Consider the following 17,967-nt stretch of genomic DNA (forward strand, 5'->3'; position numbering starts at 1 on the left):
TTTGTTTTGTGTTTATTTTATTTCATTTCATCTTAGTTTGTTCAGTTTGCTTACCCATTGTTTTTTTTTCATGTTTGTACTTGCGGCTGTTCAATTTTCAGTCCGTTAACACCCTATCTGTACTAAATGCTTTGTCTTTCAACACACCATTAACATATTATTTTCCTTTGCTCCATGACCTTCTGGTCAGCTATTCTGTGACCATGTCCTATCTACACCTTCTCCTTTGTTATCTCTTGCCCCACCCCTGCTTTACTTGCTTATAACCTTTTACATTTCTAATATTTGCCAGTTCTGAAGAAGCGTCACTGACCTGAAACGTTAACTCTGCTTCTCTCTCCACAGATGCTGCCAGACCTGCTCAGTATGTCCAGCATTTCTTGTTTTTATTTCAGATTTCCAGCATCCGCAGTATTTTGCTTTTATATTATTATTATTTTAAATGCTTTGCCTGTGCTGGGATGAGGGAGCAGTACCACAGGACATGCGTGATGCCAATATCATCACCCTCCATAAGAACAAGGGTGACCATGGCGACTGCAACAACTACAGTGGAATCTCCCTGCTCAGCATAGCGGGGAAACTCTTCGCTCGAGTCGTTTTAACCAGACTCTAGAAGCTGGCTGAGCGTGTCTATCCTGAGGCGTAGTGTGGCTTTCAAGCAAAGAGATCCACCATTGACATGTTGTTTTCCCTTTGCCAGCTGAAGGAGAAATGCCGCAAACAACAGATGCCCCTCTATGTTGCTTTCATAGATCTCACCAAAGCCTTTGACCTCATCAGTAGACGTGATCTCTTCAGACTACTAGCAAAGATCGGATGTCCACCAAAGCTACTAAGTATTCCATGACAATATGAAAGGCACAATTCAGCATAGCGGTGCATCATCAGACCCCTTTCCTGAGTGGTGTGCAACAGGCCTGTGTCCTCGCATCTACACTGTTTGGGATCTTCTTCTCACTGCTGCTCTCGCATGCGTTCAAGTCTTCAGAAGAAGGAATTTTCCTCCACACAAGATCAGATGACAGGTTGTTCAACCTTGCCCGTCTTAGAGCGAAGACCAAAGTACGGAAAGTCCTCATCAGGGAACTCCTGTTTGCTGATGATGCTGCATTAACATCCCACACAGAAGAGTGTCTGCAGAGACTCATCGACAGGATTGCGGCTGCCTGCAATGAATTTGGCTGAACCATCAGCTTCAAGAAAACAAACATCATGGGAAAGGACGTCAGAAATGCTCCATCCATCAATATCGGCGACCACGCTCTGGAAGTGGTTCAAGAGTTCACCTACCTCGGCTCAACTATCACCAGTAACCTGTCTCTCGATGCAGAAATCAACAAGCGCATGGGAAAGGCGTCCGCTGCTATGTCCAGACTGGCCAAGAGGGTGTGGGAAAATGGCGCACCGACACAGAACACAAAAGTCCGAGTGTTTCAAGCCTGTGTCCTCAGTACCTTGCTCTACGGCAGCGAGGCCTGGACAACGTATGTCAGCCAAGAGCGATGTCTCAACTCATTCCATCTTCGCTGCCTCCGGAGAATCCTTGGCATCAGGTGGCAGGACCGTATCTCCAATGCAGAAGTCCTCAAGGTGGCCAACATCTCCAGCATATACACCCTACTGAGCCAGCGACACTTGAGATGGCTTGGCCATGTGAGCCATATGGAAGATGGCAGGATCCCCAAGGATGCATTGTACAGCGGGCTCGTCATTGGCATCAGACCCACCGGCCGTCCATGTCTCCGCTTTAAAGACGTCTGCAAATACGACATGAAGTCTTGTGACATTGACCACAAGTCGTGGGAGTCAGTTGCCAGTGATCGCCAGAGCTGGTGGACAGCCATAAAGGCAGGGCTAAAGAGTGGCGAGTCGAAGAGACTTAGCAGTTGGCAGGAAAAAAGACAGAACTGCACGGAGAGAGACAACTGTGTAACAGCCCTGACAACCAATTTTATCTGCAGTGCCTGTGGAAGAGTCTGTCACTCTAGAATTGGCCTTCATAGCCACTCCAGGCGCTGCTCCACAAACCACTGACCACCTCTAGGTGCTTACCCATTGTCTCTCGAGACAAGGAGGCCAAAGAAGAGAAGAATAATAGATTCCAGCAATTTTCCAATGACTGATGTTCGGCTAACTGGCCTATAGTTCCCTGTTTTCTCTCTCCCTCCTTTCTTGAAAAGTGGTGTAACACTTGCCAACTTCCAATCTGATGGGACCATTCCCGAATCTAAGGAATTTTGGAAAATCATAGCTCGTGCATCCACCATCAATATCGGCGACCATGCTCTGGAAGTGGTTCAAGAGTTCACCTACCTCGGCTCAACTATCACCAGTAACCTGTCTCTCGATGCAGCTCTCTCTTTTAGAACCCTAGGGTGTAGGCCATCAAGTCCTAGAGATTTGTCAGATTTTAGTCCCTTAAATTTCTCTAATACTCATTCTCTGCTGATAAAATTTCCTTAATTTCCTCACTCTTTTTAGCCCCTAGGTTACTGTCTATTTCCGATGTGAAACTTGTGTCTTCTACTGTGAAGATAGACACAAAATATTTGTGCAATGCTCTGCCATTTCCTCATTCCCCATGATAATTTTGACTGTCTCTGCTTCTAAGGGACCAATGTTTACTTTAGCTACTCTCTTACTTTTTATATATCTATAAAAGCTCTTACAATTTGTTTTTATATTACTGGTTAGTTTACTCTCATTCTATTTATTTCTTTTTTTATCAGCTTTTTGGCGGCCCTTTGCTGGTTTCTAAAGTCATTAACTGTTGTATTTTATGACATTGTGAATGCACAGAGCACCAGTTAAGATTAGGATCACTTATTTCAATCACAAATTGTCTTCATGTAATAATACAAAATGATGAACACACTATGCTCCCCCACATCCATGGATTTTCATTCTCTCTTCTGTATTCGATTCTTCAGGAAGCTTTTCTGGGCTTGACTAGCTGCCTGTGTCTCTGTCTTATCTTCTTCCGTTGTTCATAGCCATAAAGGAATCAAAGGCTTTTCAACACAATGAGTATGAGGTGTTTTCCAATTGCTGAGGCATGCTGAGCAATTGCTTATTATTTATAATATATGGGGAAACAATATCAAAGCCGCCCCATTATCATCTTAACTACCTATGATCTCAGAGCTTTTTAAAACTTGCATGACGTACACTATGGGCGGAATTTTCTTGCACCCAGGGAGACAGAGGTGGGTGGGCTGGCAAGATGGTAGGGGAACACATTGGGATGAAGCTCAACAGGTTCCTGCCACTGTTGGAGTTTCCCGGAGGTGGCTGGGCTGCTGGGTGGAGACCGTACTTATCGGCATCGGGCAGGCAATTAAGCCTTTTAAAGAACCAATTAACAGGTATTTTACAGAGGTCTTCCGATTTTTCCCGGGGCACACGTGAAGAATGGAGCTTCAGAGCCCTGCCAGCTGTAAGGAGATGGAAGCTCAGTGGCAGGTGAGGTTGGCTGCAGTTGGCAGCCTTTGTGAGCAGCAACATTGCAGTATGGGAAGGTGAGAGTGAATAAAGCACAGGAGTGACATGCTGGAGGCTGGACAAACTTGGCAAACATATCAGAGACATAAAGATTGACAGGTCTCTTTGGGATGCATCTTATGTATACAGAGTAAAGGGAGTGAGAGGCCTTAAGAGGTAAGTGTTGCAAGTTACAATGGGTTTCATGTCCTCTAGCAGCTGCCATTGCACAACCACCACCATTGTCTGTCCTCCCTTTCAGTTTCCTCTACTTGTGATGCCTTACCACAGATTACTACCTCTCCCCTTCAAATATGGCATCTGCTTCTCAGGTGCCTGGACTTGCCCCCGCCCACTTGGCGTTATTGGCTGGCTCCTATGCTTGCCGGCTGTTCATTGGACAGCCCTGATAAAATTGCATTTCCTCTTCCACGCCCGCTGACATGGCCATACCACCTGCTTTGCACCCCGACATCAGTTCTCCCTCACTGGTGGTAAAATACCCCATGTGTTTCAAATCGCAATGTTTAAAGGTCACTCTTTTTTCCAAAACCTCTTGTGGGAAATTGATCAGAAGATCCTGAAATGTGAGTCAATTTCTGCATAATATTTGAATAATTTATGGTCTTTCTTCATCCGATAATCTACCAAACTATAGCAGGAGAAAAGGAGCAGCATTATCAGTCTGATCATACTACTATTACAACGAAGGCATAAAATAACATTCTTACCAGTATGTTTTGCTTTGCATTCCAGTATAAAATGTGAGAAACACATTACTCACTTAACAGAATTGACTGTATAAAGTTACTGATCAACGTTGACTTACTCCAGCTCTGTTCAGTCAGCATACTTCAATTTGTAATAGTCTGTGGAGTATTTTTGTTTATTGTGTTATAGTAGCAATAGAATATATTCAAAGTTCAATTGTAATAGTCTAAACAAAAATATACCATTAAGTAAACCTAAGAATATGACAGCAATGTTACCAGTCCACACTGCTGCCAAGGAGTCTCACCTACTAGATCTGCATTTCAGAAATTTAGTTCCCTGCCACCCATAATTTTCCAACCATTTATTTTTAATTTTAATGGTCAAGAAATTAAGAGCATACACACTCAAATTTTGGGTGGTGCTTCTGGCAGATGAGGTTCGCCCCTGGAAACTTAATTGGAGTTTAACTGCACCACTGTAACTTCTTGGAAGCAGTTTGGATAAATACCTTTGTACACTCTGGCTTGCTGTATGGCTCTGAAGTCAATGAATGCAAATAAAGGCTTTTGCCATTTTGATGCACCATATGGAACATGATGTCAGAAGTGAGTCGCCAGGATTTGAGAGGATTTTGATAGCCTTTGGATTGCAGCATGTTAGCTGTAAGACATCCAGCAGATATGCAAAACATGAGAGGATAATTATGCCCCATGGAGTTCCAGCAGGGAAAATTTTAGTACAGTTTTGAGCAGTTTAATCTGCTAAGAAGCCACAGAAGCCTTCCCTGGCCCACGTGCGCATTTTGCATGGGAGCCAGGTCAGAGAACTTCAGCCTGCAATTTCACGCAGGACATTGACAGCTGGGCAAGTCATTATGGCTTTTCATTTTCCAGTACCTGCTCCTATGGACATGAAGGGAGATTTGAGAGGGAATTGGCAACTCTTCCAGTCTCAATGGCAGAATTATGAGATTGATAAGTTGGACAAAAAACCTAAACAGATAAGAGTAGCAACTCTGTTATCATTGATGGGGAAGGAGTGTTACAGCTGTATTGCGCCCTAGAACACACTGAAGGGAAGAAAAACAAAAGCAAGACTTGTGAGATCTTGGATGCTTTGAAGATCCACTTTGAACCCTCTACTAATGTCATTTAGGAATGCTAAGTATTTAACACAAGAGCTCAGGAAGAGAGGGAGACTATTGATCAGTATGTGATTGTACTGAGATGTTCAGCTGAAGTTTGTGAGTTTGGGCAACTGAAGGATGATCTCTCAGAGATAGGATTTGTCACAGGAACAAGAGATCCTGCTGTGAGAGCATGTCTGCTGAGAACAGAGCAGCTTACTCTCAAGAAAGCTACTGGAATGTGCAGAAGCTCTGAGGTGGCTAATCAACAGCTGAAGAATATTGATGGAGAATGGCGAGGCTGTACACTATGCTGAGAGGCAGTCCAAGCCTTTCAAGCACAAGTCAATGCTGAAAAGGCAGGAGAACTTTCAGAAGGGCCAGCAGAAAGATCAAGGCCAGAGTAACTGATGTAACTACTGTGGAGGACACCACAAGAGGGAATAGGAAGCATGTCCAGCGTGGGGAGAGCAGGGCTCTAACTGCAAGAAGCAGAATCACTTTGCACACAAGTATTTTGCTAGAAAGCAGAAAAGCAAGCCTGTAAATACGGTTGCTGGAGAGATGATGGAGGATGATTCTGACGAATCATTCTGCACTCTAGAACATGTTCGTGCTGTCTAGTCTCGAGGTGGAAAGTGGTTTGTGACTGTTGGAATGATGATTGCAGATGGAGAGCATCAAGCTGATGTGAGGTATCAGATAGAGACTGGCACTATGTGCAACATCATGAGCTTCACAGACTTGTGTGAAACTGCTTAAGATGGTGACCTGAATATGAAGACGTCAAAGGTAAAGTTGAGGCTCCATGATGGAATGATGCACAACCCACGAGGACAAACTAAACTGAGAGCAACAGGAAGAAAGAAGAACATCAGTTCCAGAAAGTTGACACTAAGCAAACTCCCCTCATCTCTTCTGAAACAAGTCAAATGGTAACCCTCCATGTACCAGAAGAGGTTTGTAGTGTTTTGCATGACTTCTTCTTCTTCTTCTTAGGCAGTCCCTCGGGAACGAGGATGACTTTCTTCCACTCCAGGGTTGTGGGTCCTTAAGTGACTGAATAGTCCAATTCTGGATCCGCACACTCTGCCACAGGTGTGGCAGGTGGTGTTTGGTTAGGCGAGTGAATGGGATGCTCGAAATTCCGAACGATCCTTCCGCTGTATGCACTTGGTGGCTGAATGCCGACAGACCTGAACATCGTACCGCTATCATAGCCCGAGAACTCCACCGCTACAACATTGATATCACTGCCCTATGTGAGATTCGGCGGGCAGGCGAAGGCCAGCTCAAGGAACAAGGTGATGGATAGACGTTCTTCTGGAAAGGTAAACCATGAGAAGAGTGTCAACTCCACGGGGTTGGCTTCACCATAAAAAATGAACTAGCCGACTGCCTCAGCGAGCTCCCTTGTGGATTAAACGATCGTCTCATGACCCTCCGGCTCACCCTAACCCAGAAACAGCACGTCACAGTCATCAGCGCATACACCCCAACCCGAGAAGCAACAGATGAGGCCAAAGAGGAAGTCTACTCCAGCCTTAATCATTTGCTGTTTCGCATGACACCAAGCTACTGTCTGCTGAACAAATCCTGACACGTTACAAAGATGTTTTCACAGATCTTGGATGGCTTCCTTGTGAATATCATCTCGAAGTAGGTGAGTTATAGAGTCATAGAGTCGTACAGCAGAGAAACAGGCTCTTCGGCCCACCGCGTCCATGCCGACGATAATGCATATCTATACTAATCCCACCTGCCTGCATTAATTCCATATCCCTCTATGCCTTGCTTATTCAAGTACCTGTCCAGACGCCTCTTAAATGTCGCTACTGTTCCTGCCTCCACCACCTCCTCAGGCAGCTCATTCCAGATACCCACTATTCTTTGTGTGAAAAATTTACCCCTTTGATCCCCTTTAAACCTCCTCCCTCTCACCTTAAATCTATGCCCTCTAGTTTTAGCCACCCCTACCATGGGAAACAGACTCTGGCTATCTACCCGATCTATGCCTCTCATAATTTTATATACCTCTATCATGTCCCCTCTCAGCCTCCTTCGCTCCAGGGAAAACAGACCCAGCCTATCCAATCTCTCTTTATAACTCAAGCCCTCCAAACAAGGCAACATCCTTGTGAATCTTTTCTGCACCCTCTCGAGCTTAATCACATCTTTCCTGTAGTGCGGCGACCAGAACTGCACACAGTACTCCAAATGCGGCCTAACCAACGTTATGTACAACTGTAACATGACGTCCCAACTCTTGTACTCAATGCCTCGGCTGATGAAGGCAAGCATGCCATACGCCTTCTTCACCACCCTGTCGACCTGTGTTGCCAGTTTCAGGGAACTATGTACTTGCACCCCAAGGTCTCTCTGCTCAACAACACTCCCCAGGGCCCTGCCATTCACTGTATATGTCCTGCCCTGGTTTAACTTTCCAAAATGCATCACTTCACACTTGTCTGTGTTAAATTCCATTTACCATGCTTTTGCCCACTTTCCCAGTTGATCTAGATCCTGTTGTAACCTTAGACAACCTTCTTCACTGTCCACTATACCACCAATTTTGGTTTCATCTGCAAACTTACTAATCATGCCCCTTACATTCACATCCAAGTCATTAATATATATGACAAACAACAGAGGGCCCAGCACCGATCCCTGCGGCACACCACTGGTCACCGGCCTCCAATCTGAAAAACAACCCTCCACTACCACCCTCTGACTCCTATCACCAAGTCAATTTTGTATCCAATTTACTAGCTCACCCTGGATCCCATGTGTTCGAACCTTCTGCACCAGCCTACAATGCGGGACCTTGTCAAAGGCCTTGCTAAAGTCCATGTAGACAATGTCTATAAATCCTGTCTCTCAGAATCTCTTCCAATAACTTTCCCACCACTGATGTAAGGCTCACCAGCCTGTAGTTCCCTGGCTTATCCCTGCTGCCCTTCTTAAATAAAGGCACAACATTAGCTATCCTCCAGTCTTCCGGTACCTCACCCGTGGCTAACAATGATACAAAAATCTCTGCCAGGGCCCCAGCAATATCCTCCCTTGCTTCCCATAGCATCCGAGGATACACCTGGTCAGGCCCTGGGGATTTATCCACCTTAATGCGCTTCAAAACCTCCAACACCTCCTCCTTTGTAATGTTGATATGCTCCAGGATATCGTTGTTCCCTCCCTTGAACTCACTAGCTTCCATGATCTTCTCCATGGTAAATACGGACGAGAAATATTCATTTAAGACCTCGCCCATTTCCCGTGGCTCCACACATAGATTGCCACACTGATCCTTAAGGGGACCTACTCTCGCCCTAGCTACCCTTTTACTCTTAATATACTTATAGAATCTTTTAGGATTCTCCTTTATCTTATCTGCCAGGGAAATCTCATGGCCTCTTTTTGGCCTCCTAATTTCCTTCTTAAGTGTACTCCTACATCCCCTGTACTGCTCGAGGGACTCGCTTGATCCCTGCTGCCTATACCTGACATATGCCTTCTTCTTTGTCCTGACCAGACACTCAATATCCCTCGTCAACCAAGGTTCCCTAAACTTGCCAGCCTTGCCCTTCCAACTAACAGGAACATGCCGGCCCTGAACTCTTCCTATCTCACTTTTAATATCCTCCCACTTGCCAGACGTCCCTTTACCTGTAAACAGCCTCTCCCATTCAACTTTTGAGAGTTCCTGTCTGATGCCATCGAAATTAGCCTTTCCCAATTTAGGACTTCAACCTGAGAACCAGACCTATCCTTTTCCATAACTATTTTGAAGCTAATAGAGTTATGGTCACTGGTCCCAAAGTGCTCCCCCACTGACACATCAACCACCTGCCCATCCTCATTTCCTCAGAGGAGGTCGAGTGTAGCCCCTTCTCTATTAGGGCCATCCACATACTGCTTCAGAAAACTATCCTCTACACACTTAACAAATTCTTCCCCATCTGATCCCTTAGCACTAAAGCAGTCCCAGTCAATATTAGGGAACTTAAAATCACCTACTACTACAACCCTATAATTCCTACACCTATCTGTGATTTCCCTTCATATATGCTCCTCCACTTCCCTTTGACTATTGGGGGGCCTATAGTATAATCCCAAAGTGATCACCCCTTTCTTATTTCTAAGTTCTACCCATATAGCCTCGCTGGACATTCCCCCTGGGATATCCTCTCTAAGTACTGCCGTGATGTCCTCCCTAATCAATAGTGCAACTCCCCCTCCTCTCTTACCTCCACCTCTGTCACGCCAGAAGGATCGGTACCCCGGAAGAGTGAGCTGCCAGTCCTGTCCATCCCTCAACCACGTTTCCATAATAGCTATAATATCACAATCCCATGTACCGATCCATGCTCTGAGTTCATCTGCCTTACCTGTAAGGCTTCTTGCATTAAAATAAATGCAGTTTAGCCTACCAGACCTTCCACGCTCCCCGTCCTGCCCCTGCACAGCCTGCCTACTGGACTTGCTTGCTTTAACCTCTATATTTGCCTCAACTATCTCATCTGAGAGACTACTACTTTGGGTCCCACCCCCCTGCAAGACTAGTTTAAACCCTCTCAAGTAGTACTAGCAAACCTCTCCGCAAGGATATTGGTTCCCCAATAGATGTAACCCGTCCTTCTTGTACAGGTCACCTCTGCACCAGAAGAGATCCCAATGATCCAAGTAACTGAAGCCCTCCCGCCTACACCAACTCTTCAGCCACGCATTCATTTGCCTAATCCTCCTATTCCTACCCTCACTAGCACATGGCCCAGGAAGTAATCCTGAGATTACAACCCTAGTTTCACTGACATCACACTTCATCGTGACGACAACTAGTTGGGTTCGTATCCAGTGCATTAAAACAAACTGAATGATGCTTTGCACAGATTGAGAAAGAATGCCTGACTATTGTCTTTGCTTGTGAGCATTTCAAACAGTACCTGTTTAGGAGAGAGAAAGTCCTGATAGAGTCTGACTACAAGCCATTTCAAAGCATCTTTCTCAAACTGCTTTTATCTACTCCAAAGTATTTGCAAAGAATGTTACTTTGTTTACAGATTTATCACTTGGAGGTACAAGCAAGGGAAGTAAATGTATATCGCCAGAGTCAACATGAAGCAACAGCACAACATGCTTTGGAAATAATGAACACAGCAGAGGCACTGAATCTGACAAACAAGGGTCTTGCTCAGATCAAGCAAACTACGTAATGAGATGCAACTCTTCAAGTGCTACAGGAAGTTGTGATAATGGCTTGAAACCATCAAGGACATACCTATTGCTGTAAGAGAGTATTGGGCATAAAAGATGAATTGACTGCCCAAGATGACATCTTGTACAAAGGGATTAGAGTCATTATCCCTAAATGGATGAGAAATGAGATGCTGAAGCGCATCCACATTTCATCAAGGATTCGAGTTTAGTCTGAGGAAGGCAACAGAAATGCTCTATTGGCCAAACATAAGTAGTGAGGTTAAGGAACACATCAGCCAGCATAGTGCTTGCAATGAACATTTAGCTGAGCAAGCTAGAGAGGTCCCTCATAACTCATTATGGACCATGGATGAAGCTTGGAGTAGACATCTTCACTCTCACTGGAACTGATTATCTCATCACAGTCAACTACTATTCAGATTACTGGGAGTTAGACCAGCTGATGTTAATGACTACCAATGAGATCATAGAACGCCTGAAAGCACACTTCATTCTTCATGGCATTTGTGACATTGCGATGAGTGACACTGGCCCTTGGTTCATGAGTAGAGAATTCAGACACTTGATGAATGATTGGGAAATTCAGCACTACACATCATTTCCTCCACACTATCCCCAGTCAAACGGAAAAGCTAAGGCAGTGGTGAAAATTGCCAAAAGGATCATCAAAAAATATACTAGATCCAGCACAGATGTGCACAAGGCAATCTTAGAGTGGAGCAACACACTTACCGGAAGCATGGAAACTAGTTCAGTCCAGTGACTAATGTCATTCTGCAGCCAGACTACTCTTCCAACAGCTATAAAACTACTGAAGCCAGAAGTAGTAACAGGAATGAGTGACAAGATAAAAGTGAAAGGACATCCAAATTTCACTTTGATAAAACTGCCAGTTTGCTCCTAGAGCTGAGAGTTGGAGAGCCGGTCAGAATGAACCATTCAACGCACTCAGGAAAAATCAGTCCACTTGACAACTTGGGACTTGCATGGAGCAGTTGTCCCCTCAATCATACAAGATGAAGATGAACGACCAGATCTATCGTCGTAACCACAAACATGTACGCTCAACCGGAGATGCTGCTTCTTCCACAGCAAACAGCTAATGAGATAGATCTGATTTTGCCAACTAAGTAAGGAACTGAACAACCATCGTCCCAGAAGTCAACCGTACTCCATCAAGCGCAACAGATCAGCATCAACAATCACCACAGCAACAACATTCTCCAGAGAAGTAACACCAGCAACATCATCCAAGGAAACAGTAGACACCAGACAAACAACCAATGACAACTCACATGCGTACCATAAAAATGCCAGAATGTTTTAACTGAAACTCTGGACTGTTTTATTGCAAATTAATTATATCACTGATTTTTTTTGAACACAGGGAATTATAAAATGTAACTTTCAAACAAAGTAACTCTCGAATGTGGATTTATTTGCTATTTTGCATGCAAATTTTTTTATGAAAAGAGGGATGATTAGTTAAATACTTTTGTACACTCTGGCTTGTCATGTACGCGTGATCTCTGGTGTTAATATATGCAAAAAAAGGCTTTTGCCATTTTGATGCACGACACGGAACAGAAGCATGGTGGAAACACTGTTCACGTACGAAGATTTTCACCATACTTCCAGCAAAGTTACAGTGACAGCTAGAGCAAATTTCCAGCCATGGACTCAAATTTACCAACGTATTGTTGACACCCAATGTCAAAAAAATTATATCCAAACTTCTGCTTCTCACAGTTAAACCCTATGAACGGATGAACCTCTCAGGGCTAAAGGAAGCAGAGGATGAATTTGATGAGGAGGATGAACGTGCTATTGAAATGTACAGGTTAGTGCAAAGAACTCTATTTAGCTACAACAATAAAATAGCACAATATTGTCTGCATAAATACAACTGTTATGTCACAAGGAAAGGATCTGTTTTGATTGACCTACTAAATATTGTGATCAAAGAGTGGGGACCTAGTTTTATACAGTTTTAATTCCAGAGGTATGGTAGTTGATGGGCAATGACATTTATAAACACACGCTCAAAAATAATATAATCAGAATCACTTTGCAGGGTTTTAAGGGATTAAAATATAAAAGCCATGAACACGCAAAAGTAATTAATGTAACGTTAGCTAATTCCTTCTGCTATATGGGGAATGCAGAGGAAGGGCCACAGTAAGGATATGCTAGTTGGGTCCTGGCCTTGGATCTAAGATTCCCCGGTTCTTTGCAAGGGATGGGTCTCTGTCTCCCTGAAACAAGGACAGCACTGTGTGAGGGCTGCGGAGTCGCAAACATGAAAGTTCCCACATTCGCAACCTTTCCACCTCAAGCCATTTTCTGGTAGTGGAAGAGAAGACAATTCCTCCCCTCAACCCGCGACATCAAGTAGGGTAGGTTGAGGGGAACTCCTGCACTACCTGAATTCTGCTCAGTAAGGCTGTAACAGAAACCCGAAGCAACCAAAGTTAATCTATCTCGGAGGGAATCGATTACCTCTGTTGGGCCTGAAAATAACAACCTTTCAGAGCTGAAAATTTATGCATACAATTTCTTTGGCCCACGATGAGCCTTGAGGATATCTATGATGGAGCAGCTATATGCTACTCCACCTTACAAGGATACATCATGGCAGGCATGCTGAAGAGCCCTTGCAAGCACCAGCAGACTGCCCCATTCATGGAAATAACTCCATAAAACAAATTCGGGACAGAGTCTATGGCCTTGTGATTGGATGGATAAGGGCTCCGCTACACTTACACCAGCACAATGGGACACCAGATATTTAGGCCCTTAAAAATGAAAGATATGAAAGGATATGGCGAAAGTGAAGGGAAATTGGAATTACAACAAATAGTTCCGATTTGGAGATGGCACCGCAGAGACACAGTGGGCCAAAAAGCCTCCTTCCATGCTGAAATTTCTGATTCTAAATAACAATGTTATGAGATTGATCGGCAGACAGTTATGTAATTCAAGAACCCTCGTTGAAAGGAACATTTAAGCAGAGCATTGCCACACTGAAAATGGCTCATGTTTGTGTTTTAGGCGCCAGCGTCTGGCAGAGTGGCAAGCTCTACAAAAAAAAAGTAAATTTGGTGAGTTGGCTGAACTCCAAGGAGATGAGTACGTAAAGCAAATTACTTATGCAGGAGAAGAAATATGGGTCATACTTCACCTTTATAGACCTGGGTATGTAGTTAATCAGTTCCATGGATATATCAGTCTTCTTAGTTGTGTTATGAACTTCCACTGTTTCAACATGCAACAGTGATATAATTAATTCTTCAGACCATAACATCCTACATCATATATATTATTGATAAATGCTGGAGGAACATTTTTGTGTACTCAGGAAAATTTACCAGTATAATTGCAATGTTTTAAATTGCAGAATATTACCACGGGAGCCAAAATAATAGTTTGTGTTAAATGAAATGCAACATTACGGTAAAAATTTGGAAGTTCCAGAAGCCATGCATATGTATGAAACATGTGAATGGCTAGAATGTTCTAACTAAATCATTGGGCTAAATTTTACGGCGGCGCCCTTTGAACTCGGCGGGGCGCCCGCATTCGCCAGCCGCTGCCAAGCCCCCGCGATATGAATCGCAGGGGCTCATTAGAATCATGGCTCCGAGCCGCCCTCCCCATATTACGTGAGGAGAGGCGGGACATTCGGCGGAGTGAGAGAGTCTTTGACAGCTGTGCAGCAGGTGCTGGGCCCTATTTTAAGTGCATCAACACCTGCTTCCTGACAGCTGTCAAAGAATACTTACCTGACTGCTGAAGAGTGGGGCTGCTGTCAATCTGGCAGCAAAGTAGAAAGTGCTGCAGAAATCCAGCAGGTCAGGCAGCATCTGTGGAGAGAGAAGCAGAGTTAACTTGTCCAAGTTCACAGACCTGAACGTTAACTCTGCTGCTCTCTCCACAAATGCTGCCTGACCTACTGAGTTACCCCAGTACTTTCCGCTTTGCTGCCACATACTTATCCTGCTGTGTCCCAGTGTTCTGTGAAGTTGCGATCCTCTTCTCCCACTCAAGTGTAACATTCCTTCTCGTAGGTGTGCCGCACCTGGGTGAATAATCTTAATTTTGCACATTCCAGGATGTGAGACTTAAATAGACCATAAAAGGTATTACAGAGGTTTACAGAGAACACACTGACACAAATGGGAATGCACGGGTGTCACAGCAATGTAAATACGTCTTTCACTAAATGTTCCTCACCAACATGTGTGTCCTTTTCTCTGTGTTAATGATGTGTGCCAGCATGTAGTGCCAATGTCACATCCCTTTCTACCATTAGCCCTTCAGGACAGCCACGTATGCAATAACATCATTGCCATGCCACCATTACTCATGAGCATCTCCACGGACTCAGTGACATGGACATTGGCTCAGTCAGCTGCTGCCTCAAATGGCTTACACAGGGATGGATGCTACAGATGTAGACTGGTGCACAGCAGGTGAGCAAGGGTGATGTGTGGCTTGCAGAACTCATATCGGTTCCTATGGAGCAGACAGCCTTTGTCTGATAAGCCACTTCCATACATCCCTAGCTCACTGCGAGCCCTGCAGGGAGAGCCTGGGTACCATCTGCCCTCCCATGCGTCTTTCATGTTGCAGGTCCTCAGCGTCCTCATAGTCCGAGGAGGAATCCTGTTGATGTCTCTCCTCATCATGCCAGGCCTGGCCCCTATTGGGTACGTAGTTGCGCAGAGCAGCAAAGAAAAGAGCTGGCCTTTTCGGCCTGTAGTACAGGGCATCACCCTGTCCATCCAGGCATTGGAGGCGCTCTTTCAGCATGCCGATCTCCTGCTCAATGGTGGCTCATGTAGCTCAGTGGCTGGCGTTGTATCTCTCCTCTGCAGCAGTGGTGGGGTCTCTCACTGGTGTCGGAAGCCATGTCTGCAAAGGATAGCCCTTATCTCCAAGAAGCCACCCCTCCATCTGAGCCAGTTCAGTGAACAGCGGTGGCAGCCAGGACTGGCACAAGACCCAGGTGTCATAGCAGCTGCCTGAAAAGCAGTCACACATTCACTGCAAGCAGGCTCTGTGTTCACATACCAGCTTCATCAAGATTGAGAGGGCTCCTTTAATGGTGATGTCTGCAGGTGGTAGCTTGGCGGGAGGCCTGCTGGCCACATGAGTGCAGTCTATGAACATTATAACCTATGGTTCTCTGGCAAAGGTGCCAGAACCACTGGTCATCTGGGCCTGACTGTGAGAGTTCGTCCTGAAGCGGACATACTCACTGGCCCTTCGGTGCAGGGCATTGGTGATCTCCCTGATGCAGCGGTGCACTGCTCACTGTGTGACCCCACTAAGGTCTCTGGTGGGCCCCTAAAAGGCTGCAGAGGCATCAGGCTTGAGAACCGCTGCCATATGAGGAACAAAGGCATGGGATGTCCACCAGAGCCCATGGGCTGCAGGTCATCCTTGAGCAGGGCACAGAGATGTATCACCACCCTCTCTACATGCGCAATCTCCTCTGACACGTGCTCTGACATCCGATGGCATGTCATGTGGGGCCTGTAGATGCATGGCAACCATAATGGCGGGCTCCCCTTGGGGGCTGCTGCTCACAACCGGGGGCCTCTACGTGGATTACACCTGCCTGTTGGTATTGCTTCTGGCGTATACGCATCCTCACATGCAGAGGATCACACAATGTAGGATGAGCCACACCTATTTCCATGTGATAAATAAAGTTGAACCCTGCATGTATTCGAAGGTTCCTAACAGGGCAGGGATTGGTGGTGACAGGTACATCAGCTGCTTTCCTGGATCAACTATGTGGCGTGCCATGGCATTGCCCATCTTGGCCAACACTCAGAGTGGCACAGCATGACCACATCAAGATCCTACCAGCTGAATCGATTGCTCCCACCATCCATGAAACCTTAATGCTCCTGCCCTTTCTGGCACCCTCCCCACACACAGGGTGCCTAGTGTGCCATTGCCCCCTCACAAACACAGAGCATACACTGTTAAAGGAGGAATGGTACATGGTACCCCTCTTCATGCCAGCACAGTTTTTCCTCCAGTGTTCCCAGACCCCCTTCCTTTCAGAATGCAGTAAGCCCCTGCATATCCCCCCCTCCCTCCAAGAATGCTGAGTTAGACCCCTGCATATCCCCCCTCCCTCCTCCCTTTAAGAATGCAGAGTTAGACCCCTGTGTATCCACCCTCCATTTAAAAATGCAGAGTTAGACCCCTGTGTATCCCCCCTCCCTCTCAAAATGCAGTTAGATCCCTGTGTATCCCCCCCTTCCTCCCTTACAGAATGCAGAGTTAGGCCCCTGTGTATCCCCCCTCCCTCCTGTAATGCAGAGTGAGGACCCACCGGCTTTTCAGATCGTGAACGGGCTGGCACCTAACGGCTGCCCGTTAAACGAAAAATCCGGCAGTGTCGGTGGAGAGGCGGTAGGCTGCATAATCAGCATAGGTAAGTAAGTATTACCATATGCTAATTGTGGTGGCGCCGCCGTGCAGTGGGGGGGGGCGCACTGAGGTCCTGCCGCTGCAGATAAAATGCAGCGGGCCCGTCTCGACGTCGCGAGTCGAGGCAGGCCTCTCCCCGCAGCATTTTACCGGCCTCCAAGCCGCGACCCGTGGCGTCGAGGGGCCGGTAAAATTCAGCTCATTGAGTAGAGAATAAATTATAAACGGAATGTTTCTGGTTTTCTTTTAAAAAGTCAAGAGTATTTATAAGTTTATTTTGCCCTAAGTAATATTTTTTCAATAAAGTATGCATTGGGTAAAATGATTTTTGGGTTTTACACCATTTGAATTTGCTCTGAAAAGTCACATGGTGTAAAATCGTAAATTTGTTTTACTCAATGTTACCACTTTCAGCATGAAAACCTTCAAACAACTTTTAAAGTATGAATTGACATACTTATGCAACCAAACAGAAGAGACAAGTGACCTAATACAATTGCGTAGGTTGGATCCCAATAAAAAATACAACCTTTTTAGTGATATTGATTCTCATAGTCTGACTTCTAACATTGAAATATTTTTGAGATAGCAATTTACCTCATATTACTGTGTTTGGCAAGGGTTAAGAGACATTTATCCTTCAAAACAATACCAAATTACCCTGCCTTTATTTGTCCAAAAAAAGGACAATAAGTTTTGCAGATAAAATATTGAAGTGAATTACAATATTTCAATCACTGGTACCTTTAGCAAAATTGTTTGTTCATTTTATAATATCCATACTTTCCACATTAATGAAGTAGACCATGGGGTGTCAATCTAGGAGATCTGTTTCATCTGCACATTGGAGCTGGAAGGATTCATGTATTTTCACATTTCACTAATTTCTCCCATATACAGCAGCCATAACATTATCAAAGGGAGCTGGCAGAGTTTTAGCTTTGAGCACAGTAAGAGATACTAATTTAAGTGGGATGCCA

The 17,967-nt window shown here is 45.1% G+C and overlaps 1 protein-coding gene across 1 annotated transcript in view; it reads left to right on the forward strand.

Moving 5' to 3' along the window:
- Positions 1-17,967, forward strand: part of LOC137367461 (phosducin-like protein 2) — a 64,365-nt gene that overhangs the window by 7,983 nt on the left and 38,415 nt on the right. Inside the window, exons 4-5 of the mRNA XM_068028651.1 lie at positions 12,287-12,377; positions 13,589-13,732. Of these exons, the coding sequence (XP_067884752.1) occupies positions 12,287-12,377; positions 13,589-13,732 (235 nt within the window). The remainder of the gene's footprint in view (positions 1-12,286; positions 12,378-13,588; positions 13,733-17,967) is intronic.

Source organism: Heterodontus francisci, chromosome 1 (genome assembly GCF_036365525.1).
Source record: "Heterodontus francisci isolate sHetFra1 chromosome 1, sHetFra1.hap1, whole genome shotgun sequence".
Lineage (NCBI taxonomy): Eukaryota > Metazoa > Chordata > Chondrichthyes > Heterodontiformes > Heterodontidae > Heterodontus > Heterodontus francisci.